The sequence below is a fragment of the Triturus cristatus genome, chromosome 4_1 (assembly GCF_964204655.1).
Source record: "Triturus cristatus chromosome 4_1, aTriCri1.1, whole genome shotgun sequence".
NCBI classification, from domain to species: Eukaryota; Metazoa; Chordata; class Amphibia; order Caudata; family Salamandridae; genus Triturus; species Triturus cristatus.
In genome coordinates this window covers 333,438,410-333,463,539 of record NC_140585.1, presented here as the reverse complement: position 1 = coordinate 333,463,539, position 25,130 = coordinate 333,438,410, and the positions used below count along the sequence as shown (strand labels likewise).

General features: G+C 44.4%; 2 protein-coding genes across 8 annotated transcripts in view; one reads left to right on the top strand and one right to left on the bottom strand.

Moving 5' to 3' along the window:
• The window catches only part of RHNO1 (RAD9-HUS1-RAD1 interacting nuclear orphan 1), a 58,622-nt gene extending 45,040 nt beyond the window's left edge, over positions 1–13,582 (bottom strand). The window contains exons 1-2 of the mRNA XM_085652314.1: positions 13,464–13,582; positions 10,629–10,848 (exon numbers count right to left, since the gene is read on the bottom strand). Of these exons, the coding sequence (XP_085508440.1) occupies positions 10,629–10,796 (168 nt within the window). The 5' untranslated portion in view covers positions 10,797–10,848; positions 13,464–13,582. The remainder of the gene's footprint in view (positions 1–10,628; positions 10,849–13,463) is intronic.
• Positions 13,583–14,009: 427 nt separating this feature from the next.
• FOXM1 (forkhead box M1) overlaps positions 14,010–25,130 on the top strand; it is a 243,421-nt gene continuing 232,300 nt past the window's right edge. For 4 of the 7 annotated variants that reach the window (XM_085652313.1, XM_085652311.1, XM_085652310.1 and 1 more), the window contains exons 1-2: positions 14,015–14,152; positions 15,870–16,455. In XM_085652313.1, coding sequence (XP_085508439.1) covers positions 15,915–16,455 — 541 coding nt within the window. In that variant the 5' untranslated portion in view covers positions 14,015–14,152; positions 15,870–15,914. Of the gene's footprint in view, positions 14,153–15,869; positions 16,456–25,130 lie in introns of all 7 variants that reach the window. The other 3 variants (XM_085652312.1, XM_085652308.1, XM_085652309.1) reach the window with 2 other exon arrangements.

The window sequence follows — 25,130 nt, the reverse complement described above, 5'->3', positions numbered from 1 at the left end:
TTCAATCATCATGTGGCTAAATGAACAGGTTACTTACCTTCGGTAACATTATCTGGTAGAGAAAATATCTAGCTGGAAATTCCTTACATTTTAATTTCCCAGGCGTCAGAATGGATCCGGAAACTTTTACGTGAGAAGTACCCCTGTGTGCTGTTGGATGGCTCCATTCAGCTTCACGTGGCAGTGCCTTATGCGACGTCGCGGTCACCTATATGGGCGCCACTCCGGCGCGCAGACGTCAGTTACTTTTTACCTTTTCCATGCCAGAAGCGCAGTGCCATGAAGTGAACTCACTAGTGTGTGTCAATTTGGGGCCCTGTAAAGGGGGCAACCCTAGCCCTATAAAGGAGTCCACAGAGTGGGAAGGCATGGGTGGGTCTATAATGAATCTGCATCTAGATATTGTCTCCGACAGATAGTGCGTTTTCCAAAGGCAAGTGACTTATTCACTCGATAAGAGACTTCTAGCTGCAGATTCCTTACCTTTGAGTAGATACCCAAGCCATACTTCCTGGCAGTGGGCTGCGGACAAATTACTAGGCTAGAAAGTTCTGCTGGATCGAACTGGCAAAATGCTCATCCCTGCAGACTTGACTGTCCAGGCGGTAGTGTTTCATGGACATGTGCAGAGAGGCCCACGTTGCAGCCTGGCAGATTCCAAGGACTGGCACTTCACGAGTCACTGCTGTGGTTTCAGCCTCCCCCCTGGTGGAATGGGCTCATAAGCCCTCAGGAGGTTGCCTCCTAGCAAGCGTAGCGACTCTTGATACAGATAGCGACCCAGTGCGAAATGGTTCATTTCTGCACTGCCCAACCTTTTTTTAGCTCCCACATATCCCACAAAGAGTTGGTCGTCCACCCGGAACTCACTTGTGTGGTCAAGGTAGAGCAACACTACTCTTTTTGGGTCCAGACAATGGAGACGCTCCTCTTCCTTAGAGAGATGTGGAGGAGCAAAAAAGGTGGGCAGTGTGACCGACTGATCCAGATGGAATGGGGTCACCACTATAGAAAGGAATGAGGCTTGGGTGCGAAACACCACCTTATCTGGGAATGTCACGAGCTAGGGAGGCTTGGATGATAAAGCCTGCAGCTCATTCACCCTCCTGGTAGATGAAATAGCCACTAGAAATGCTGTTTTGATGGTAAGCAACTGGAGGGGACAATTATGTAGCAGCTCAAAGGGAGCGCACGCGAGAACTAGGTTGAGATCCCACTGGGGAATAATGAAGGGCGTAGAGGGAAACATATGTACAAGCCATTTCAGGAACCTATTTACAATAGGGAACTTGAACAACGAGGGTTGGTCAGGGAGCTGCAGGAGAGTGGACAGAGCAGAAAGATAACCCTTGAGAGCGCCCAAAGCAGAGCCCTGCTGAGCAAGGTTAAGAATAAAGAGAAGAAGATCAGAAAGATGATCAATAGACCTTTGTGTACAATATTTTTAAAAATGTGTCAACGGCAGGCGAATTGCATTTTGGTAGAGAGCAGCCGAAATATTTTTACAGACTTGGGGAGGAAGGTCAAAAGCTATCTACTGTCAATGCTCAATCTCCACGCAAGTAGGCTGAGAGTTGACAGGTTTGGGTGGAGGACCCTCCCCTGCTGCTGCAACAGAAAATCCTCCCACAGGGACAGCCTGATTGGAGGATCGATGCTCATTCGAAGAAGCTGGGATACCAGACTCTCCATGCCCAGTCCAGAGCCATAAGAATGACTTGGGCCCGGTCATTCTTGAGACTCTAGGCAGGAGTGGTATGAGTGGAAAGGCGTACAGGAGATCTGAGCTTCCCTTGGGACGAAAAGCGTCGCCGAGCGATAGCCAACTTGAATACTCCAACATGCAATAGTGCTGACATTGCATGTTCTCTTCGTAGGCAAACAGATCTTACCAAGGTTCTCCATACTGTTGAAAGACCATGCGCCATCTCCGGCTGGAGACACCATTCATGATATGCTAGGCATCGACGGCTGAGTTAGTCAGCCCTGGCATTCAGCGAACCTGCCAAGTTTTGAACCACCAGGGTTATATCCTGCTGTTTCAGCCATGTCCAGCAGCGAAGGGCCTCCTGACAAGGGGTCCACGACCCGATACTGCCCTGCTTATTGCAGTAGCACATGGCGGTAGGCCGTGTTATCTGTGAACACCTGCACTATCTTCCCCGTGATAGAGGCCCGACTCCACAGGAGACCAGAGTCCTCTTATCTCCACATCTTCCAGATGGCCCCTCATCCCAGGAGTGATGCACTGGTCACCACTGTGAGATCTAGTTGATGATGGGAGGGGTCTGCCTCTGATCCAATCACGGTTCATTAGCCACCACTGCAGGTCCTTTGCAGTGCCTTTCCAGATCTGGACCATGTCGGAAAGGTTACACTGATGCTGGGCCCACTGGAACTTCAGGTCCCACTGCAGAGCCTGCATACACCATCTGGCGTGATTTACCAACAGGATGCAGAAGGCCATGAGCCCAAGCAGCCACAGTCATGCTAATGGAAATCTAGGATAGAGGCTGAAATATAGGTATTATAACCTGAATATCCTGGATTCGCTACTAGGGAAAATAAGCCCCAAACTGCACTGTGTCCAGAACAGCTCCTATGAATGGAAGCATCTGAGAAGGAATCACGTTTATAGCAGTGGCATAAAAGAAAAACTTGTGGGGCCTCCCTCCAGACTCACTCAAGAGCTCTCAGGCAAGGGTACTGTTCAGGGGGAGGAGGGCCTTAGTTATGCTACTACTTTATAATGAACCCCTGTGAATGCAGGAGGTCCACTGTAGTCTGGAGGTGGGAAATTACAGTCTGGTGCGAGGACGCCTCAAACAGCCAGTCGTCAAGGTAGGGGGAAGACTGGAATTCCCAGCCTGTACAGATGAGCTGCAACCACCGCCATCACCTTGGTGAATACCCAAGGTGCGCTGGTAAGACCAAAAAGGTAGCACAGTGAAATGAAAGTGCTTGTGGCTTACCTTGAACTACAGAAGTGCCTGTGGGCTGGCAGGATGGGGGTGGGGGGGGGCGAGTTTGTGAAAAAATGCATCCTACAAGTCCAAAGCTACCATCCAGTCTCCTTGGTCTAGGGCAGACAAGACCTGAGCCACAGTGAGCATCTTGAATTTCTCCTTTTTGAGGAAGTGATTGACAGTCGAAAGGTTTTGAACAGGACAAAGACCTTTGTTCTTTTTGGGCGTCAGAAAGTAATGGAAATAACCACTGCCTGCTTCTGAAATCGGAACCCTATCTAAAGCCTCCTTGGCCAGGAGAGCTGCAACTTCCTCTCTGAGAAAAACAAGATGAGGAAAAGATAGAAAAGGGAGGGAGTAACCATCTAGAATAATCTACTAGACCCATTGTCCAATTTTATGGACAGCCAGCGGAGGAGATGATGTTGAATTCTTCCTCCAACTGGACACCCATGGTCTTACAGAATCAAATTAGGAAGGCTTAGAGCCTGCTACTGCAGGAGGGGGGTGGGTGGTGGACAACTTTTGACTACCCTTCCCACAAGGTCAGAATGCACAGTGTCCACGTCCTAGCACAACTTGGGAAGTCTGTGCAGGACAGTGGCTGGCATACAACTGACAGTTAAAAACCCCTTCCATTGCCAAAAAAGGCAGCCTGCGGGCGAGGAGTTACGGAGAGACCAAAGGACCTGACTGTAGCACGAGAATCCTTAAAGCTCTCCAGTGCACAATCTGTCTTTTCTCCAAAGAGACTAGTCCCATTGAAGGGCATGTCCAAGAGGTGGGCCTGGACCCCCCCCCCCTACCCGCCCGCTCTACCCAGCGAGTCTGTCGTATCCAAACCACACCTAATGCTGAACTTTGCTGCATCGCTCCCATTTTCACTGCCTGAGAGAGCACAGCCCGGGCCTCCTCTGGGACCTATGGCAGCACTTGTGCAACAGTTTCCCAAAGGGTGTACAAGAAACCGCCCAATAGGCATGCAGTGTTTACTGACAGCAATGCCAGGCTTCCCTGTCGGAGGGACACGCCGTGGGATGTCGCGGCTTGGCCCACCAGGCTCTCAGGAGTAGGATGTTAACTGATGAAACTTGGATTACCCAGTACACGGCGATGGCGACTTGCTATAGTCTGTTCGCAGGAGTCCCTGTGCTAGGCTTGGGCCATGAACCTAGAAGGGCATCAGTTAGTGCCTCATTAAAGGGCAAAAGGGGTTCAGATGAGGAAGCCCCAGCCCGAAGGACATCAGTAAAGCGAATAGTCTTGGCTTGCACCGAGGGCAGCTCCAGGACAGGGACCTTTACCTCCCTCTTTACCACCATAGCATAAGAAGCCCCCTCCTTCATAACCACAGTAGGGGGAGAGAGTATCTGGTGGTGTCCAGACCACTGGCCTCAGCAAGCTTCTAATTCCAGTCTAAATCCTCACCAGGATTGTCCAACTGTTATTCATAAGGGTGCAAAGACACCTCCCACTCTTCACCCATGCCAGAAATCTCTTCAAAATGTACAGGCAATGGCCCAGAGTTTCTGCGCCATGGCCTGGCAGTCCGAAAACAACTTCGAGTCGGGATTGTGTGCTTGTGGTGTCTTGAGCATAAAGTGTGGGTCGATGAACGACATGGCGTGGTGACAGGCACCACATGGTTTAAAAGCAAACACAAGGAGATGATGGAGGGAGCGCCAAAACTTTTCATACACTCACCCCCTGTCACAGGTCTGGGTTGAATCCATCATCGTTCTTTATCTCACTTCTCCACCCCGGTTCAGATCCAGCGATATGCAAATCAGTCTTGACTGGGTTCCTTACGGGAACAGTCCAGTCTGAACTGCCAAGCCAGGTCTTCCCTGGACTGAAAACAAGCATCCTGGGACCGGTTTCGGGGTAACACCCCTCATCAGCCAGGCTAGCTTGAATCCAGTGTCAAAGTGAGCAACGGACCAACGACAGGGCTTACCCTGCCAACTTAGGGCGAAGAAAGCAAACACAAGGAGATGATGGACGGAGGGCTGAAACTTTTCAGACACTCACCCCCAGTCACAGATCTGAGTTGAATCCATCATCCACTTGGTTTAAAACCTACCATTCTAGAGATAGTCCCTCGACACAAAGAAAAATTCTTCGAAAAAAATGTCGAAAAAAGTCTGTCAAAAAGAGACGGGGTAGCTCTGCTCTGTATCAGGGCTAAGTGGTTCGGAAAGAAAAGAACTGAAGTCTGCGCAGCTGGATTGCGCTTTTTAGGTGACCACAACGTCACACTGGGCACCAACTATGCTACATGGAGCCACCCGACGGCACATAGGGGTACTGCTCACGCAAATGTTTCCAGATCCAGTGTGACACCTAGGAAATGCAACGGTAAGGAATCTGCAGCTAGAAGTCTCTATCAGATATGGTTACTAGCAGGCAAGTCACGAGTGCGTCGGGCCTATAAACAGGAATTGCAGGGAAAGAAAAGTAAACACCAATCTCCAGGATAAAATAAGCAACAATTTTTAAAAAGACAAGCTGGCATTTGACCTCTGTCTTTGAACAAACAGCAAATGTGACAAGACAGAAAAACAAGATCTGAAGGAATCTTTATTGCTCTTTCACTTTCTGAAGTAACAGAATACCTGTTCATTTTCAGCTCGAGCTCTCGTCGGAAGGGACCAGTGGGCCCTAAAAATAGCTTGCCTTGATAAAACTCTGACAGGGAGTAGATTTTTAGAGGTCTGATATAAGAAGTTCCATTAATGAATGTCCGGGACAGGGTTTGTGAGAATTCACAGACAAATTCTTTGACATGAGACCCATTGAACAGACAATACATGACAAGGTTCAATCACTTAGAAGTGAATTGTGCACTTTAGCTAGTAAATAATTTAACTAGGTCTGAAGGCTGTAAACACTTTGCTGGTGACCGGATATTCAACACTTAACACTGTGCATTCCTGACTGATTTTTCTACAGTTCACTGGGGAAGGAATGAACTTACTTTCTTCCTCAATCTTTGAAATCTCCTGACAAATTATTCCTGCTCTTTTACTACCAGAAAATAGAAGTCTGTCTGATCACATTATATTTAGGGTAGGCAATCTCCTGTATGATCAACCTCTGTTGTTTACCGCATTTGACAATTGTCACTTTTGAAGCTCCAGGGCACCAAATGCCTGGAGGAACATCCTTCTAAACAAGCATTTGCAATGCAATAGGTCTCGCATTTATAAGAGTTTGAGCTATTAGCATTGTAAACAACAACGCCCTTTATTTAGGTGGTGTTTTAAAACCGATAAATAAAAGGCATAGTCATTTGCAATGCCAATAGCTTAAACTCTCGCAAATAGTGCTTTGAGGCTGTAATTAAAACCGCAACCGCGCAACAACACTAAAGGGGTGTGGCCATGAGAGGTTACAAAATGAAACAAAGCTGTAATAAGGAGGGATTACTGAGCCTTTTGACAAGTGAACTTCCACAGTGGACAATGACACAAGCCAATGGATTATGTAGGCGGGGAGTTGGCGGAGCTTCAAGTCCCTACCTCAACGCAGCATGCCTCGCAGAACAGAGCATGCGCTGCCCAGGCTCGACCTAAAAACAGCCAAAAGGATTTGCTTGTTGATTTCGGTTTACATTTGGAGGCTTTATCTGGTTTCTATAGATTCCAGCCAGACCATATGAAGTATCCAAGATTCCCTCAGCGTGTACTTGAAACCGCTATTGTTATTTTGGAAACATAATTGTTTACCGAGTTGTACAATTGAAATGTGCCAGTCAGTGACTAAAGTCTATATAGCCCATTTCTAATGCACTAATTGTATTTGTTTGATCGCTACTCTACAACTTGTTGTGTAATGGAAGATAGTGTGAGCTTTTGATTCAGTCCCAATTGCTTTCCCTTTAAAATGTTCCTTTCTATAGCCATTTATCTGGTTCATACACTTTGAAGTGAGCAATAATCGTATGCAAGCACAGTTTTTACAATGACCAGAGGCACATCAAGTGCCACAAATGAGGGGGATCCAGCCGGATCCTGGATGTGATAAGTATTATTGAATCAGAACCGAGACAGCCCAAGTGAAATATCACGACTTTCCCCCCCAAACATGCCAAAACTGTTACACGTTCATCAGTGCCTGAACCTTGACCCTCATTTTCAGTTGCCCAGAATAATGTGTGTTAATTCCTTGCCCCAGAATTACCATTACTTAGGGTCCTGGTCGGTGAAATAATGAGGATTGCAAGTTTTTTGTGAGCAACATGCTGAAATCCGTGTTTCTGTGCCAATTCCTGCATGTTTCCCCCTAATATTTCACACGGATATTTCACCTGCTCTTAACACCACTGATAATTTAACTGGTCCTTGTAACTAGCCTTACGGGGCCCATCAGATATCGTGCCACTGGTAAGAGGACCTTTGTGTGCTTTCATTCAGAACAGTTGCAGGGGGTGAAGGAGTTCTCTTCTTTTCAGTTCCAACACAAATGCCTCACGTAAACGGCCATCACTACACATTTAGTTTGAGTCTCATGTGGCTAGGAACTAGCTAAAGCTCAACACCTTAATGCAAATACCATCCAGGAAACAAAGACACCGAGCCTGTCACCTCTCAAGTTCGTAGGAGCTAAACAACTTCCAATAAGTCATTATTACTTCACAAAAGAATCATATTTAGCAATCTTAGAACAGAGAAAGATAGAAAAATGCTGTAAGGTTCTACACCTATGCATTGCAATTTACATGCATTTCCTTGATGCCGGTTCACAACTCAATGAGCTAGATTACAAAAATTGTATCTTGTGTCCTGCAGGTAACAAAAGAACTTTGCAAAAACAAGTAACCTACTGAGCTGACTACAGAATATACAAATCTGTGGTCTGCATGTTATATGTTGTGCTTTGCAACAAGCTCATTGACTCTGTATCCCATTTTCTGATGAGTCAAATGTGTGACTAGATTGCACGCAGCATTTCTTTTTGTTAGGCACAGAGAGATTAAGTGATTTGCCCAGAATCACGTGATGCTGAACCGACAACGAGACTATAACATGGTTCCCCAGTTCCAATGTCGGCAGCTCTGGTCGTTATGCTACATCCTATACGTTTCCACATCCTGGAAAGCGCTGGGCACAAAAATATCTCTAGAGCAGGTGTCTTATGTATAAAATGCAGCCTGTTCGGGTCCATTTAAGTAGGTAAGTACGACCGACTGCTGCCAAATTCCTTGCTGTAGACTATTTAGAAAAATGCTTTATACCAAAAGGTAATCGCGGCACCCGAGCTTTACTTTTAATGTTATAAGTAAAGCGCGGGTGCCGCGATTATACCAAAAGTAAAAAAAAAAATGTTTTTTTCTATTCCTTTAGGTATAATCGCGGCACCCGCGCTTTACTTATAACATTAAAAGTAAAGCGCGGGTACCACGCTTATACCAAAAGTAAAGAAAAACAAGCATTGGCATAGCCAATAGGTCTCGCCTTTGGGACCTTATAAGTGTTTAGCCATGCAACAGTTGCATAACTAAATATTTAAAAGGTCCCAAAAGCGAGACCTATTGGCTATGCCAAGCGGCCTTGCGGCCGCGAAAGTGATCGGATTGTGATTGCGATCCAACATCAAAGCGGCCTTGCGGCCGCTAAAGTGAAAGTGATCACGGTAAAAAGCGGCGCGCGCCCGCGCACATGCACGGTAGCTCTAGGCTGGCCTGGTAGCACTTTTTGGAGCCCTCTCAATAAGTCTCGCCAGACCAGCGCATGCGCTGGGTCAGGCGAGACCTAACAAGTGGCGCGCGTGTCACGCCTGACTCCGGGCACGAACATTGCTCCTCCCATGGCCTATTGGTGTCTATTACGCGCTTGGTGCGCGTAATAGACACCAATAGGCCATGGGAGGAGCTATGCACGAGCCTCGGGCCAATTGCGTGCAGTCTTTTAGAATAAGCCGCACGCACGCAAAGGCCAATGGGGGAGCTGAAAAGGAAACGCACACGCACGAGCATGTGCGATTCCTAGGTCAGCTTGATTTCCCCGTTTTTTCACCTACAAAATCTTATGACCTGCGCGAGCACAGCTGCGCAGTGCAACGCAGGTCGCAAGACCTAAAAAGGACATGGGAAGGGTACTTACATTTTGTCTTAGTTTAAGGCACTTTACAAAAGGGTGTCATTGTTCCAGTTGAATAGGAGAGCCTGCATCTTGAGATCTTCTGCTTTAAAGTCAATTTTTGTTTCACATCTGGGCCTATCGCCTTCCTTTGTTGAGGTGTCGTTGGTGTAATCTTGTGCCCATCTTCATCATCATTCGCAGCGACTTTGTCTCTCATTAGAAAGATTAAAAAGACTTTTAAAACAGTGACCAAGGGAAGGATGAAGAGTCAATTAAGCCTCGAGGCAGCTCTCAAAGGCTGATAGTAAAAAGACATCAATTCTCAAATGATTTCCCATCAAATAGTGGAGCTTAACTTCTGTACTTTAGAGATGTACCTTATACTGATCACAGCCACCCTCTCTTTCTCACAAAAGAGAACCTTGAAAATTTGGTTTGGCAGTCCCGCCAAACCATGCTCACTTATATAGGTATGGGAACATTCACTTCAAATCTTTTGCGAGTCGGTGCTTTTCAACAAAGGTTTACACTACAAATTGTCTTGAAAGTTGTACATTTAATTATCTGCTATAAGAAAAGCAAGTGGGACTTGCACTCCTTAAAGTTAGTGTACCAGTATTTTGTGTATCAGTATCAAATTTAATATTGTGCTCCTCTGCATCAGGTCAGCTGTTGTAACAGATAACTTTTTTAAGTGTAAAACAGCATTCGTCCTTTGAGTTTTCCCTTCAGCAACCATGCCTGCAAGGTACTCCATTCTATTCTGCCCTAATCAGCATGGAGTAACACCACTCCTCCTCCTTTTCCACGCATGACTCTCCTGGTTCAGGATCTAAGCTAAAACCTCCAAGCACCGCCAGTACTACTGAAGACTGGGACAACTTATTTTTACTTTCTTAATACTCAAAAGATTGCACACAGGAGCTAGGGTAACATGTTCAGGCACCCAGCCAAGGACTTCTCTTTGTTAAGGTGTAAAAAAATCAGCAGGCCACACATGTTGCAATCCCATCTATGTAACATAGTTCACATTAGTTAAATGTTTTCTGAATGCTCACATGCTCTGAAGCCGCTTATGGGTTATTTAGAAGGTAGTGCCTTCCTGAAATATTTGAACCACAATCAGACTCAAAACCCATCACAAAATTCAATGAGGACAGGCCCCCAACCCTATTGAAAGTAAAGTGTGGGAACAGCATGTGCTTGAACACTACAGTTGGAGTTAGTTGCAAGTGGATCCTCAGCTTTTGGTCAAAACTAAACCCATTAACATGGTACCAGTTCTTATCACTGGCATAATGGAACCTGGCCAAACAACGTTGAACAATTTCAGATATGGCAGTCATCCAGTAATGAAGATACTTGATCAATAAAACACTGGGCTAGAAAAGAGTTAGGTATCTAAAGATGGAAAACTCTCCAGTCACATAAAACTTCTAATCCGTCAGGCAAGCTTACACCACAAAGATCAAATGAAATGCAATAAAAGCAGACACGAGTACAAAGCAATCCCAAGTCCTGAAACACCATTTTCTGTATTCCTTAAATTAGCACAGTACAGAAATACTCTTTTACGTACCCAGGATGTTGAAGTGCTTTGGTCAAGAGGTTTGGCAGGAACATACCGAGGGTTCTCTGCTTTCTGTAAAGGCGATCCATACTGATGAATGGGACCATGCAATGGGTTTTCGAGGAATGGTAGCTGTGGTTTACGTGGGTTGCAAATAGATTTCTTCCTACGAGGCATCAGCACTCAAAAGACCAGCAGACGTAACCCACATGATGCCTGCTAGCAAATCCTGTACAAGATGGCATTCCAGATCGTAAAGAATGAAAGAGGAATGAGTTAATTTTTCATCCACAAAGCTACCAACTGGCAAAAAAAGTATTCTGAGTTTTCACACTGCACATACATTAAGCCTATTTCAACAATACTGAAGATGACGATACCAACCAAGGCTCCTTGACCCCGTCTGAGTTTCTGAGCTTGTCATTTACCCATTTTTAAAAAAACCTCCAAAAAGAGCACTAATGGCCCTTAAAGATCGCATAAGCGATAGTCACACAATCACAAAAGATGTAGCTCTTCACCTCTTAGTGTTCTACTGCCCATGAACCCTGTACATACAACTCAATCCCCACCACCATAGGACGCGCTTTCGTGTGTCACAAAAGTAATTAATAGTTCATTGTATATATCTAGCATTTCACACACAGTTCATCCACTCGGATGATTCTTCTTTCAGTCCATTAAAACACTGGAGCCATAATGTTGAATCCTAAACATTTTGTTTTATTCTCCAAACATCAAAATACAGCCTGGCTAACGCGTTTCGTCCCTAAAATTAGGCTAGGTGGCAGATACTTCCCATGTGTGCCCTTGGCTGTGGACTATAGTATCTGTCACCTGGTCCTCAATTTGTGTTGGTCAACATACACCCTGTAGGAAGAAAAAGGAGATAGGTTGATGAAAATATTTATCCATATATTTATCCCTGCTGGAGTCCTCTTAAGGACGAAACGCGCTGATCGGGCTGGATTTTAATGTTTGGCGAATAAAACTAAATCTTTGGAAGTCAACATTATGGCTAGAGTGTTTTAATGGACTGAAAGAAGAATCATCCAGATCTTAAACCATTTTTGTTGAGTTGTGCACATTTATTCATCGCGTGTAAGAAACTATCTCTGGCTGCATAGATCTATGGGCACTGTTTATGTCGCATTGGCACTCTAGCAGTGGCACTCCTGTCAATCATAAGATCCTTTTGAGGCGGCTTGCAGAAATTGGGGTGGAGGGCATGGCACTGAAATGTTTCCAGTCCTACCTTGGGAATAGGCAGTAAGCAGTGGCCCTTCCCCCTTTTCTATCGAAATTTGGTACCATTCAGCATGGTGCTCGCCAAGGTTCGGCAATTAGCCCAATCCTTTTTAATATCTATATGAGTCCGTTGATTCCAATCATCAAATCTTATAAAATCAATTTGGTGAACTATGCGGAAGACACGCAACTCATTCTGTCCCTAGAGGGGAATCAGTCAATACTACGGAATAGTTTTCATGAATGCACGCAAAAAACTGCCAGATGGCTTACGGACAATTCTCTGCAGTTCAACGGGGAAAAAACAGAAATTGTGTACTGCATGGCCAAGAAAGTTCCTTGTCCGCTCCAAGCTAATTTTTGAGCCACCCTTTGGATAAGCCCCCACATACCCTCCGAGGCAGTGCGCAACCTGGGGGTAGTTTTTGACGACAACCTGAGTCTAGAAACCCACGTAAACAAAACGGTTGGAACATGCTTCTCCCTCATTAGAGCACTGCGGAAAATGCTCCCTATGCTGACAGCCAGGTCTCTAGTGGTAAAAAGGGTCACTCTGAGTCGATTGGACTATTGTAATGCTTTGAATTTGGGCGCTCCTAACTTTCTGATCATGAAACTTCAAAGAATTCAGATGATAGCTGCAAAGCTAGCCCTAAAGAAGCCACGTAGAACTTCTGCCACTGTGTCCCTTAAAGAGCTCCACTGGCTTCCAATACCACAGAGAATACAGTTCAAATAACTTTGTATTGTTATCAAGGCTCTGCATGGACTAGGGCTGGCGTCACTGCAGGAAAAATGTGTCTGGTATGCCCCCACAAGTCGTCGTAGATCCTCTGCAGCCCATCTGGTTAGCACACCCAGAATTAGAACCTCTAGGTCTGGAGATTGGCCACTCGTTTATGTAACGAACTGCCTCCCAATCTTAGACAAATAGAATAATTCCTACACTTTAGGAAGAAGCTTAAAACCTGGCTCTTCCCTAAGGTGTAATGAGGAACAGTCATCCTCATTGTAATACGTGCATTTAGGGCAGCTAATGTAACCTCAGCGCCAGGATACCCGTGGGGTGATAGTGCGTTTTATAAAACAACATTACATTAGATTACAAAGCCCCCTTTAAACAGTTGCAATGCATAAGCAATTACATACACCAAATACTTTTTTCTCCTTACAGCAAAACATCACACACTGAAATATTACAAGTTGACAACTGCCAAGATAAAATTGTTACACATAAGCGAACTGAAAACTTGTCAGCTACGTGACAGCTTGGGGGTGAAAGTGGCACGTCAGCTGAAAAATCAATTATCTCGAAAGTGAAGCACTCTTTGCTGAGTTAACTGGTGTTACATTGTTCTTCATATTTGCGAGCTATTTTCAGATATACTCTTAGAATAGTTCTTCCGGGCTTTAAAATAACCAGATTTGGCTCTACAGCGTGACAAAAAAGAGCGAAAGCAATGATATGTTATCCCCTTTTTACTCGCATCAGTGTAACATTCTGCTTAGTCTTTTCTTATTTTCTCTTCATCCCTCCAGGTCGAGCAACAAACTTCCTGCGCTCTCCCATTAACTGCGGGACATTGTTCCACTTACCGATGCACCCAGAGCCGCCCGCGTCACCTAGGTTTCCCGGTACGGGGTACCCATTGGATAATCTGCATCTTCTGAAACAGGAATTTGAGATACGTCATAGACATAGAAAGAACTCTTTTCAAAGCCCCCTCCTCTATGTAGTAAAAGAAACTACCATATCTGAAAGAACCACGTGTCTTTGATAACAACGAAAGACACATTTACACAATATATTGTGTTTTCCAGCACACTTTAGGAGCTTATGCTTAAGCAAAAAATTCATCATAGTATTTATAAAGCTCTCTCGTGTGAGGCAGTGCTTTTATTCAATCGGTAAATAAAATGCTTTTACAGAAGACTGAGTGAAGTGGTTCCACGTAAACGACAGATTAATGTAATCTAATTTTAAAATGTCTTAAAATCGTTTAATTTAAGGACCAATAATTAGGTGCACAACGTAAAATGGCCATTCCAAGATGGCCGCAATCCCTCATCGCGACGCTACAGGCCGGTCAGTTACTAAACGTGCTGCTTGTGTGTCATTTATTGTTACTATCCTTTGTATAGGCTCGTGATTGGCCAAGACTTGACACGTGACCGGTACGAGTCGGGCGGGCGCCAAAATTCAAACTGCGGAAGAAAACGGAAAGAGAGAGAGAAGAAAACAGGGCCAAAGGAGGTGACACTGAGATACGGTAGTGGCGGATTAGGTGGGTGAGGAGGGGGGTCAGTATCAGTGATGGACACCTTTAGGCAGACGCGCAACACCCATTAGACTCAAAGGGCTTCAGCTCTCCCCGTCGTGTGTGTCAGCCCGGGATGAGACAGCTTCCCGGGAGCACACACAGCCGCACCCGAGCACTTCACAGGTCTTTAAAATACCATGTGCATGTTAATGAGGCCTTGCTGTTGTTTCACCCCTTCTAAGAGCCCCTGCAGCCCTACTCTGCCTATTGCTTAAGGATTCAGCCCCCCCCCCGAAAAAAATGTGGCTCTAGTTGCGCCTCTGCCTTTAGGTAAATCGCGGGAGGGCTGTAATTATAACTATCACGCATAGAAAAGGTGGACTCCTCCTTTGCGTTGACTCTGTATTGGGGGGCGGGTTTGTTATGGCTTGATTTATGTGTTCGTGTAGGCTGCTCCTTTTGGACTAGAGGGTGGTAGATTTCTTTACGGACGTGCCACGCGCTGTGCAGGACCCCTTGATCTCATGAGACATCGCTGCTTCGTGTGCTGAATCTGTGCACGCTTATTACTGTACCATTCACAGTCGATAATTGGGAGTGGAGAGCGTTGTATTATCCCATTCCTACTTTGAAGATGGTGTTCCAGTTTAGCGCTGTCAAATATGACCTGTCATCAGCTGGCTTCTTCGATCAAATAGATTATTATGGAGCTGGGCATGGCATAGACATTTTCCCCAAGTACCCTGTCTGCTATTGAGATTGGGAGGACTGCGTTGCCCATTTAAAGCACTCTTATCACATATGCCGTCGTAGGCAGAATGTCACGCGCAGTTGTACCGTGCCTCACCGTGGGCTACTTGTCAGGTTCCACCCTGGATCGTTATAAACGGCCTTTGGTTCCACCTAGGCCTGTGCGTGCTTTGAAACGTTTTCCGTGTTGTAGGCGCCGCTTCGGGGACCACAGGCTGGAGGCCCATCTTTGATGCCCTAACATCCAGGGTGCCACGGTCACCCAGAGCGACCTCCTCTCTTCCTTCCGGTTTAGAAACTGTCACTTGGGTTCCTCTTACTCGGCCGAGAGGTGGATCTATGTTTATCATCGAAAAATGACCGTAGAATCCCTTTTATTTTACTACTGACCCGAAACTATGCTGATGCTCGCTGGGAGTGAAAGAATAGGGATCGAGATGACGGGTCTAATATTTAGCACCGCTCTACCTCACAAATGGCCTTATTGAGGAAGAACAGAAACCGTATCCTACATGAAGTCTCCTACCTAGAGAAATACGTGCAACACATCAGCGAACTGGGTTTAATGCAACTTTTTTTTTTAAGGGACATTAATGTGTACTAATTGAACTACTATTTTGTTGCAAGTTATCTAAAATAAACATATTGGATTGCTGAAATAGATATTTGTAACGCTGCAAAACGACACAAATGTTGGTATATAGAAAAAACAAGGTGTAATTTGTGGATTGAGGGTAATCCTCCAGCGCACGAACTATTAAAAAAAAATACAAAATAAAAATGTATTGCATATTTTTGAAGGCTGTTTAAAAGAAGATACGACTCATGACATAAAACGTTCTGCTCTGTACACGAATATTTCAAAGGTGATTTAAAGTTTGTGAAAATTGGACCGTTGGGTTCCCTGTGACCCTCATTGCCCCCAAAACACAACTCGGAAATCTACAACAGCTGAATGTCGGCTTTTCATTTTTTCCCCTCTTCTTTCCAGGTCTTTTGTTTGGGGCTCAATGGAGAGCGACTGCACTAATACACAATGAGGACTAGTCCTCGCAGGCCTCTAATTCTCAAGAGGCGGAAACTGTCATTGCCCGTGGAAGATGCAGCTGCTTCACAGGACGCCGTTACAAAGAATGAGACAGATGGCAGATGTGACTCTGTACCCAGTGGTAGACATGGTATTGAAGCAGACTCTGACCCTCAGAACTTTCCAGCTGGAATTAAGATTGTGAACCACCCCAGCATGCCCAACACACAAGTGGTGTTCATACCTAAGCATGCCAACGTCCAAAACATCATTGCTGCTCTAACTGCCAAGGGCAAGGAATGTGGCAGTACTGGACCCAACAAGTTCATACTGATTAGCGGAGGTGGTGCTCTGCGACAGGCATGCCCACCTGGAGTCCAGGAGCAGGCAGCTAAGGAAACCAGTGTTGTTGATGGAGCTTTTGGGAAAGCTGTCAGTGATGGCAATGTGTGTGTGTCACGGAACCATGTGGAAACGGAAGACGCTATGTTACTTCATACAGCAACAAATTTAACGCCTAACCAGAATCCAAAATCGGAGGAGGAGAACAGTAAGTAAAATTGATAATTTTGCTTAAAGCCTGTAATATTGTGAATTCGTTGTTTTATCTCGAACAACACAGAGGTGGTGGTATGTGCAACATCTGCCTGGTTTGAAATGCTGTTAGCGTGTAATGATTGGTATTAAACACATAGATGGCCTTTCTTAGTGTATGGTTACCTTGTGTGAATTACCGTTTTATGTTGTGGTTTGGGTGCACACTTCATGTTGCGACGAGCATCATTTTTGTGTATGTTTGAATAGGAAGGTTGAAAGCATAAAACTCCATTTGAACCTCGCCCTATAACATTGATAAATGCTGATAGCAAGATTTACTCCAAAATCCTTGCCACTCGATTAGCCTTTGTAATCCACAAGGTAGTCTCGATCCGGCAACATGGATTCATACCAGGGCGTGGCACGACAGACCATATAAGGGTCATTTCATTATTTGATGCCGCTAACATCTCTAAGGACCCGATTGCACTAATTTTGCTGGACGCTGAAGGGTCAGGGTCTCCTGGTATTTCTTATGGGAGACCCTGGTAAGGGTCGTAATAGGCAAGGGACTTATAAAGGCATTTAAAATGCTCTATTTTCAGCCTAGTGCAAGACTCTTTTTAAATGGTGCACTCACAGACACATTTAAAATAACCAGAGGTACCCGATAGGGTTGCCCGAGCTCGCCGCTTTTGTTCGCAATATATATAGACCCTTTTCTACAACAATTGGAATCCAATACGATTATTCGGCCTATCGTATCTCATGGCTGGGAAACCAAAGTTTTGGCATATGCCGATTGATATTGCTCTAATGACCCCCAGTCCTGAATCAGCTATAGTTGAGATTGAGACAGAGGCGGCGAGATTTGGGCAGCTCTCGGGTTATTCCCTCAATCCCACTAAAACCCAAATTGTATGCAATAATATCAGCATAATTAATGACATTAGGCAGGTAGAAAAGGCAACATATCTCGGAGTCAATATCATGGCCAACATGGATAGCAATGTTGATAATATCTATCCTTTGATCTCCAAATCAAAAATGGAACTAGTGAGATTAAATAATCTACATCTGTCGATTATTGGCAGATGTAATATTATTAAAATGTTATTTTTCCCTAAGTTTTTGTATTTATTAAGAGCAATCCCGTTGGAATTTACCACATACTGCTTAAAAAGAATTGAAGACTTATTTTCCCGCTTTATCTGGGCCTATGAGAAACACAGAAGGGCATATAAATATTTATCTCTACCAAGGGAAAGTGGTGGTTTGGCCTTACCAAATATAAGACTATACTATTGGGGCACTACTTTATTATTTAATTTAGTCCTTATACGAGATAAGCCAAGACATAGCATTATGGAAGAAGTACCAACACCAATAGAACTTATAATGCGCGTAGATGCGTGGAGATGGGTCTGGAGATTTTTGAATGACAGTCATTACAAAAAGGTCAGTTTCAAAACCTTGATAGGTGGGCATAGAATTATGAGATAAGTTCGGAAATTGTTAGGTCTCAGTCGCCTGACTTACTATGCACCACTCTGTAATAGTCCTAATCTACCGGAAATTTTTAAAGACCCTACCATCAAAAGATGGCATGATGCGGGTTTGTCCAAGCTCAGTGATTTTTATTCTCTAACAGGTATAGTCTCTTTCGAAAATCTTAAAGAGCTGTATGAATTAGATCGGAGGGATTTCTACAAATACCTCCAAATCAGGGATTTTCTGTATAAGAAAGGTGGTGGTCCAATTTGGCTTTGCCAATAATAATAATATAATAACTTAAGAAAGAATAGACCGCTATCTATCGTAGCCGTGTAACTTTTTCAACAAATTAATGCCAGATGACATGGAGGCACAAGCTTTAAAATGGAAAACGGAGATTGGAATTCTGGAAAATGTATTCCTTTGCTCAGCGGAGCTAGCACAGAGAATTTTAATTCCGGCCCGGCTCAATATTATAAATCCTTTTTTTTTTTGCTTTATTACACCCCAAAAAAGATTGTTAAATGGGGGACTGGAAGAGGAACTCGATGCCCCTGGTGTGCATTATTTCAGGCAGATCTAAATCACATCTTTGCTTCCTGTGATGCTCTAAGTAAATTAAAACAAGAAATCTCTAACTTTTTCAAGGAGGTGCTAGAGGTTGACTTTCTCCTTTCCCCATCCCTGATCGGACTTAGGGTGGACCAGAAACTGCAAGGGAAGCCAGGAGAAGAATTGTGTTTATGGGCATGGCGATACTTCGCTTATGCCGTACCTCTGCCTGGCTGGATCCAACCCCTCCTGGATTTCATCAGTGGCTTTCTCGTCTACTGGCAAATTATAATTTCGAAAAAGGGGATTGCAGTCTCGAATTAAAGGCTTACAAATGTGGGCACCACTGACCAGAGGGCTTGATAAGGATAAGTAAATTCCAAATGTCCATATCATTTATTTAGTCTTTGTTTTTGAGAAGAAAAAAAAATAACTGAGTCCAACTCCTTGTGGTGGGTTGGGAGGGAGGGGTGAGATTTAATTGGGGGAGGGGGGACAATTTTCTTTTCTCAATTTTTTCAAATTTTTTGTCTGCTTTCCGGTTTGTGTGATAACGATTTGTAATTATTGCATATATTATTGTCAAAATTATGCACTAAAAAAAAAGGGGGGGGGGGTGGTGAGACAGCTCATCGAATGGTACAATGGGTACTGGACGTAAGTTTACCTGAGGAGCTGAGACTATTTCTTGTTATCAAAACGGCTTGAATAGGTAGTGCAAAATTAGAAATGAGACATCACAGTTAAATACTAGTTTCAAAAGATACCTTCATTTTGAAAACGGGGCCTGTAATAAATGATACTCTTTGACAGAATAATTTCAATAGTACTTGAAGTACCATACGTCAAGCACCTCAAGCTTCAGCGCAAGTGCACACCCCATTTTGACACTAGCAGCTGCCTGTTGGTTGACCTAACGTGAAGGTGGTTTGATCTCATAAGATGGCAGTTTGTGATGCAGAACGGAGTTGCTTGACTGGGCCAGTCAGTTGCTTGGAGAGTCTGAGCAGTTGCAGGACTTGCTTCACTGTCTCTTTTGTGAGACGTGGAGAAGGAGCCACCCCGTGGCCTGTAGTAGTCTTGAATGGAGGCTTCACTCACTAAGCGCCCGCATCAGGGGTGTGAACAAGAGAGATGGGAAGTTCACTTTGTGCCGCTTGAGCCTCGGGTGGCCGCCTTCATTTAGGAGTGATGGGAATTTCCCCTTAAGAGATATGAAACATGGGCATACTGTTGTGCTATGACAGCAAAGCTGTCCTGAAAACCCAAATAATAATTTGGTCTAGAGTGTTATATAAAATAGAGCAACGCTTCCCAAACTTTTTAGAACCACAGTCCAATTTTTAGAATGACGCACTGAAACGGGCCATCTAATTTTTAAAAGACAAGTGGCAGAGGTGGTTTCTTTTTATTTTATAGTGGACATGCTTTTCAAAAGCTGTGAACTACCAAAATAACATTCTTTACAATTGCTTGCCTTTCTCTCTAATAGCAAATGTTTTGTAAATGTCAAAACCTTTACCACACCCTTCAATACATCTTTATTGTGCTGTGGCTAAAGTTTAGCACCTTTGCACCAGTAGGCCTGTAACACTTTTATTAGTGGGGGGCTGACCTCAGTTAAATCGCTCAAGTCACAGGGATTGTGAAAAATCCTAGAATCGTGCAAAGTGTAGTAAACGTATTCAGTAGGAGAGTGATAATGGTGTAGTATATAGCAGGTGGTGCATTTTGGAGTACACTGTTGGAGTATCAAATGTAAAGTTTGGATTATTATGATTCTTTTCCAAGATGGTCCACTTGTTTGCGGGAGAGACTACACCTTCCTCAATACAAGACTTCCAAAATCCCAGATGGTAGGCTCCATTTCATGTAACTTCTGGGTGAAGTACTAGTGTGCAATAATGGTTGGACACCAATGGAGACCAGCTGACGCCTGACGTCACATGTTGGTGGGCGCTCAATTCGCACTTGCTTAAAATGCAACCTGTCTCCCCTACCATGATTTTGTGACTGCTAAATGTGCAGTACATCAATCTATTGTTTCAAAAAATCAGGACATTGTTTTACCTCATGATTATATTTGAATACAGGGAGAGAGTATACATCTCGTAGAGAATTAAAAAAAACAAATATGGACATAAATAACCATTCACATTATACCATTTTCCAAATCCAAAATGTTGATAAAAATCAGTCACCAGTGCTGAAAGTATGAGTAAGATCCGTTCTCAATGGGTGTAAATATCACATTTGTGCGAGTTAATTGTTTTGTACAGCATATTGTCCTTAGTGTGTTCTTTATGACCAGGACATATATCCAAATTAAAAACAATATATAAAACATGTCCAGTAGTTAAACAGTGACTGGAGGGTATTGCTGAGTTTCAGTATGAGAGTCCACTGGGAGGATAGGACATTAAAAATGTCACACAGAAGATTACTTGCACCATGCTTCAGGAATTTGACGGTTAACACTTGATTACTTATGTAGAAGCTAGCAGTTGAGTGATCAACCAAAGAGTACTATTAACAGTGTAGAGGAGAAAGAGGAATACATGAAAGCTTCTGCACTGGTGTTAGTGGAGCTTCAGGCTCAGGCTCTGGTCAGACTGATACTAATACCAAGTGAGATCAATTAATAATTTTATGTGAATTTCTTTTGACTTCATGAAGCAGAGTTGCATTCTTTGAATGATGTCTTTATTGAATAGCATTGTCTTGAGCTTATTCTGTTGAGGGATGTGTTAATATACAATTTAGCATGGTAATACTTTCCATATTTTTGGATATTTGTCAGAAATACGTGATCCAAATTATGTTGCCCTTGAAGTTGGGGGTTTTCTGGATATCTTCTTGCTTCAGAGCATATCAACGTTCAAAAGTGGAGTTTATCCATGGGGTATTTTTCAGAGGTTCGATTGGATATCTTTTTTTTTTTCTTCTCAAAAGGAGTTGGAAGTTCAGGTCGTTTTGACCAGCTTATGTGTTCCGTATTAGTTGGGTGTCCTGCTCGCTTTCAAGTAGTTGAGAAATGGCTCTCAAGACACCGTAGCAAACATAGGCTTTAGTTTAGAAAGGCTACCGTTTCCTTATTTATTTACATGTACGTGTATCAATAAATGTATCTTTATTTTAAGTGTTACAATCGATTTTTAAAATTGAATGCAATATTTTCCACTGATCAATGTTACTAAAAACAATTACATGTGTTTGATAAAATGCCCTAAGTGGACAACTGTAGGCCAGGAAATTAGTTCAGTGCTGACTGTGCCACTAGAACCAAGATGCATCTGACTGAAGAGACCCCTTTAGGGCAAACCCAGTCTTGGTTTACTTGTGTTCCAGTTCAGAGAGGACCTGGCTTTGCGGTTTGGACTGATCTGCTTATGACTGGGTCTAATCTGAAGCGATATGCTTGGTAAAAGAACAATGGCTTGGAATGCTAACCCAAGAGATTGCCTGTGGTTAGAATTATTTCAAGTATTTTCTCATCACCTTTTGTGAGTTGGATTTAAAACCAATTACACCTGATGTGAAAAACGTTGCACCTGTAGATAGAAGCCCTTATTGTCTAATTTTATTTGTATAAGCAAAATTGGTGTCGCTAAACAAATATCTGCAGACCCTTTGGCCATTAAGCAAGATGGCAGCAGTTGTATCTGGAAATATAACTTTTTAGTTGTGAAACATTCTTTAAAACTTTGCAAATGTTTTCGATCTGTCATTTCAGGTCTTTGTATTTGTGGGTTGGCAGGCGTTTGTATGAACCTGAAATTAAAGCACAGATAACATAAATTGACTAAACTTCATTTTTAGGTCTCGGCTGCGAAAGGCTGCGCTTGCGCAGTCTCGCTCCGAGATTTAATGAGTTGGAGTGACTTTGAGAAGAGGGGCTTGCACCCGCCCCTCTTCTCTCCTGTTCTCCATTGGCTGGCCTCTTAAATGCTGGCCAGCCACTGGAGAAGAGGTCCAGTCACTCCGTTGAAGCCCCGTCCTTTTCGGATCGGGGGCCGTGTTTTTTGCAACAAATCTAATTATCTCCTCCAGCCAATGGCTAGAGGAGAGAAAAGCAAAACACGCCCCCGAATCCGAAAACGACGCTGCCTTTCTCCGAGGCATTTTTTCTTGACCTCGGAGAAAGGCAGTGGTGTCTTTTCAGAGCGGGTGTCTGGTCACACTCGATGCCCCTTCCCCTGCCCCAATTCTTACTGGCACACGGTCGGGATACTTCTTGCGGATCTTCTCGCCCTCGGACCGCCGCTTCTCGAACGGGTGCTCCTCCTTATATACGAACTTCATGTCTGGTCCGTGCTGGGGCTCTCCCCTATATTTCAGCACCACTGACTAACCTTTTCTGCCAATTGGCTGTTTTACGTCACTGAATGAAGGCGGGCTATTTCAACGTTAAACTGACTTCGGAATAGTCTGCCCTCTTTTTCACCTGTTGTTTTGCCGTCTTCTATGTCTTTAACCGTCAGTTGTTCTGTTGCTGACTCTACGCATGCGCAGAATGCTCCCCACTCCTCCTGGTTACGAGAGGAAGCCGAGTCCGAGGATACGGGAAAGCAACGGGATACAGGAGGGAGGCGTCAGACGGTGAGAGGAGATAGGTGAGTGGCAAAACGGAGGGCATGAAAGGGGAGGCTTCCCGCGCTGCGGGGGTCGCGGTGAGGCTTTGTAGGCGCCTCCTGGCGCTGCGGCAGTGACGATGGCAGCAAGGGAGTCTGGGGAGTGTAGTCCAGCACTCTCCCGCTCCCGTAGTAATCACCCGGTTCTCGGCGGACTTGGCCCCCACCTCAAGGCACAACAAACAACAGGTAGGCTTCCCGCGCTGCGGGGGTCGCGGTGAGGCTTTGTAGGCGCCTCCTGGCGCTGCGGCAGTGACGATGGCAGCAAGGGAGTCTGGGGAGTGTAGTCCAGCACTCTCCCGCTCCCGTAGTAATCACCTGGTTCTCGGCGGACTTGGCCCCCACCTCAAGGCACAACAAACAGGTAGGCTTCCCGCGCTGCGGGGGTCGCGGTGAGGCTTTGTAGGCACCTCCTGGGGCTGCGGCAGTGACGATGGCAGCAAGGGAGTCTGGGGAGTGTAGTCCAGCACTCTCCCGCTCCCGTAGTAATCACCCGGTTCTCGGCGGACTTGGCCCCCACCTCAAGGCACAACAAACAACAGGTAGGCTCCAGAGCTGCAAAGTGTGAGGGGCCAATCTCCTGGATGCAAGGCCCTCACACCAAGGTGCCCCACTACTGGAGCAACAGTAAGGACTAAGGGCACCAGTCTCATCCCCTGCAGCCCGCTCTAAAAAAATTATCTGGTGGGTAAGTACTGGTGACCTCTGGTGCAACCAAGACTGAATAGGAAAATGTATCCTCTTCAAAGGCTTCCTTTGAAATTCATCTAGATAGCAATGCTCGACACCTCTTGGACAAACATGGAAAAATGACCATGCTACTGTACTACTCATTGCAGTCCGCAGATTTCACACAAATACCTTTTACTTCAAAGTCGGAACATTGAATGACATTGAGACTTTGATCTTTTTAACCACAGGATTGAAAATGCTACAAATAATACAATTAAAAATAGCAAACATGCTTCAAGGGAAAAGAACCATGTTGAATTGAAAGTTAAGTATGATGCAGCGGTACATGTATTATGTCACATTTACCTGTGCACACCTGCTCCAACAGTGCCTAGTCGGTAATAAATTACAGAGTAATATGGCACATCAACGTTACCTACTACTGCTATGAAGGAGATACATCAACATCAACGTTTCATTATGTGTTCAATAAGAGTTGTCATCAATAACAGAGTATTATATAATTCCCAGTTTAGGCCTACTTATAGGAGGAGTCTGTTCTTCTTGGGTTAAAAATACCCAAGCAAGTAGTGGTCCGACTACGCATCACAGGTTTCCGATGGACAAAAGAAAAGAAATACATTTGCCATAAGCACACACACAACAGGTTTTGTTTTGATCAAAATGCCCCATGTGCAATATTTGTCAACACAAAGTACCACGAATAGCGGTACATCATGACAGCTGCCAAAGACTGACATAGGAGTACAATGATGATGCAACCTCACAATAATAATTAGTACCTAAGGCAGGGACAGCACATATGCTAGACACAGCATCTAGAACTAAACACAGATTGGATACAAGGTAGTGCCACGAGAATTAGGAACACTGGGGCAGATTTACAAGCCCCTTGCACCACTTTTGCATCACTTTTCCCATGTGAAAAATGACGCAAAATTGGCGCAAGGGCCTTGTAAATAAGCCCCACTATGGGGCAGATTTACAAGCCCGTTGCGCCACTTTTGCGTCAGTTTTAACATGGTCAAAGTGACGCAAAAGTGGCGCAAGGGGCTTGTAAATCTGCCCCTATGTTTTCATTGGTTTTCATTGTTTTGAAATCATTTCAGACCCAGAAAAAATCTTTCAGCTAAAGCGAGTCCAAAATAAGCTCTCCATGACAAAATGAGATAGAGGGAAGCAAGAATCCAGGAAGCTTAAGGTTGCATGTTGAAATTCTTTATTACAAAGCATGACTGGGTGAACAACTTTATTGATTCAGTTGTTTAAAATCGTTACACTTATTGGATGCCACACAATAAAAATAAGACTGTCCTTA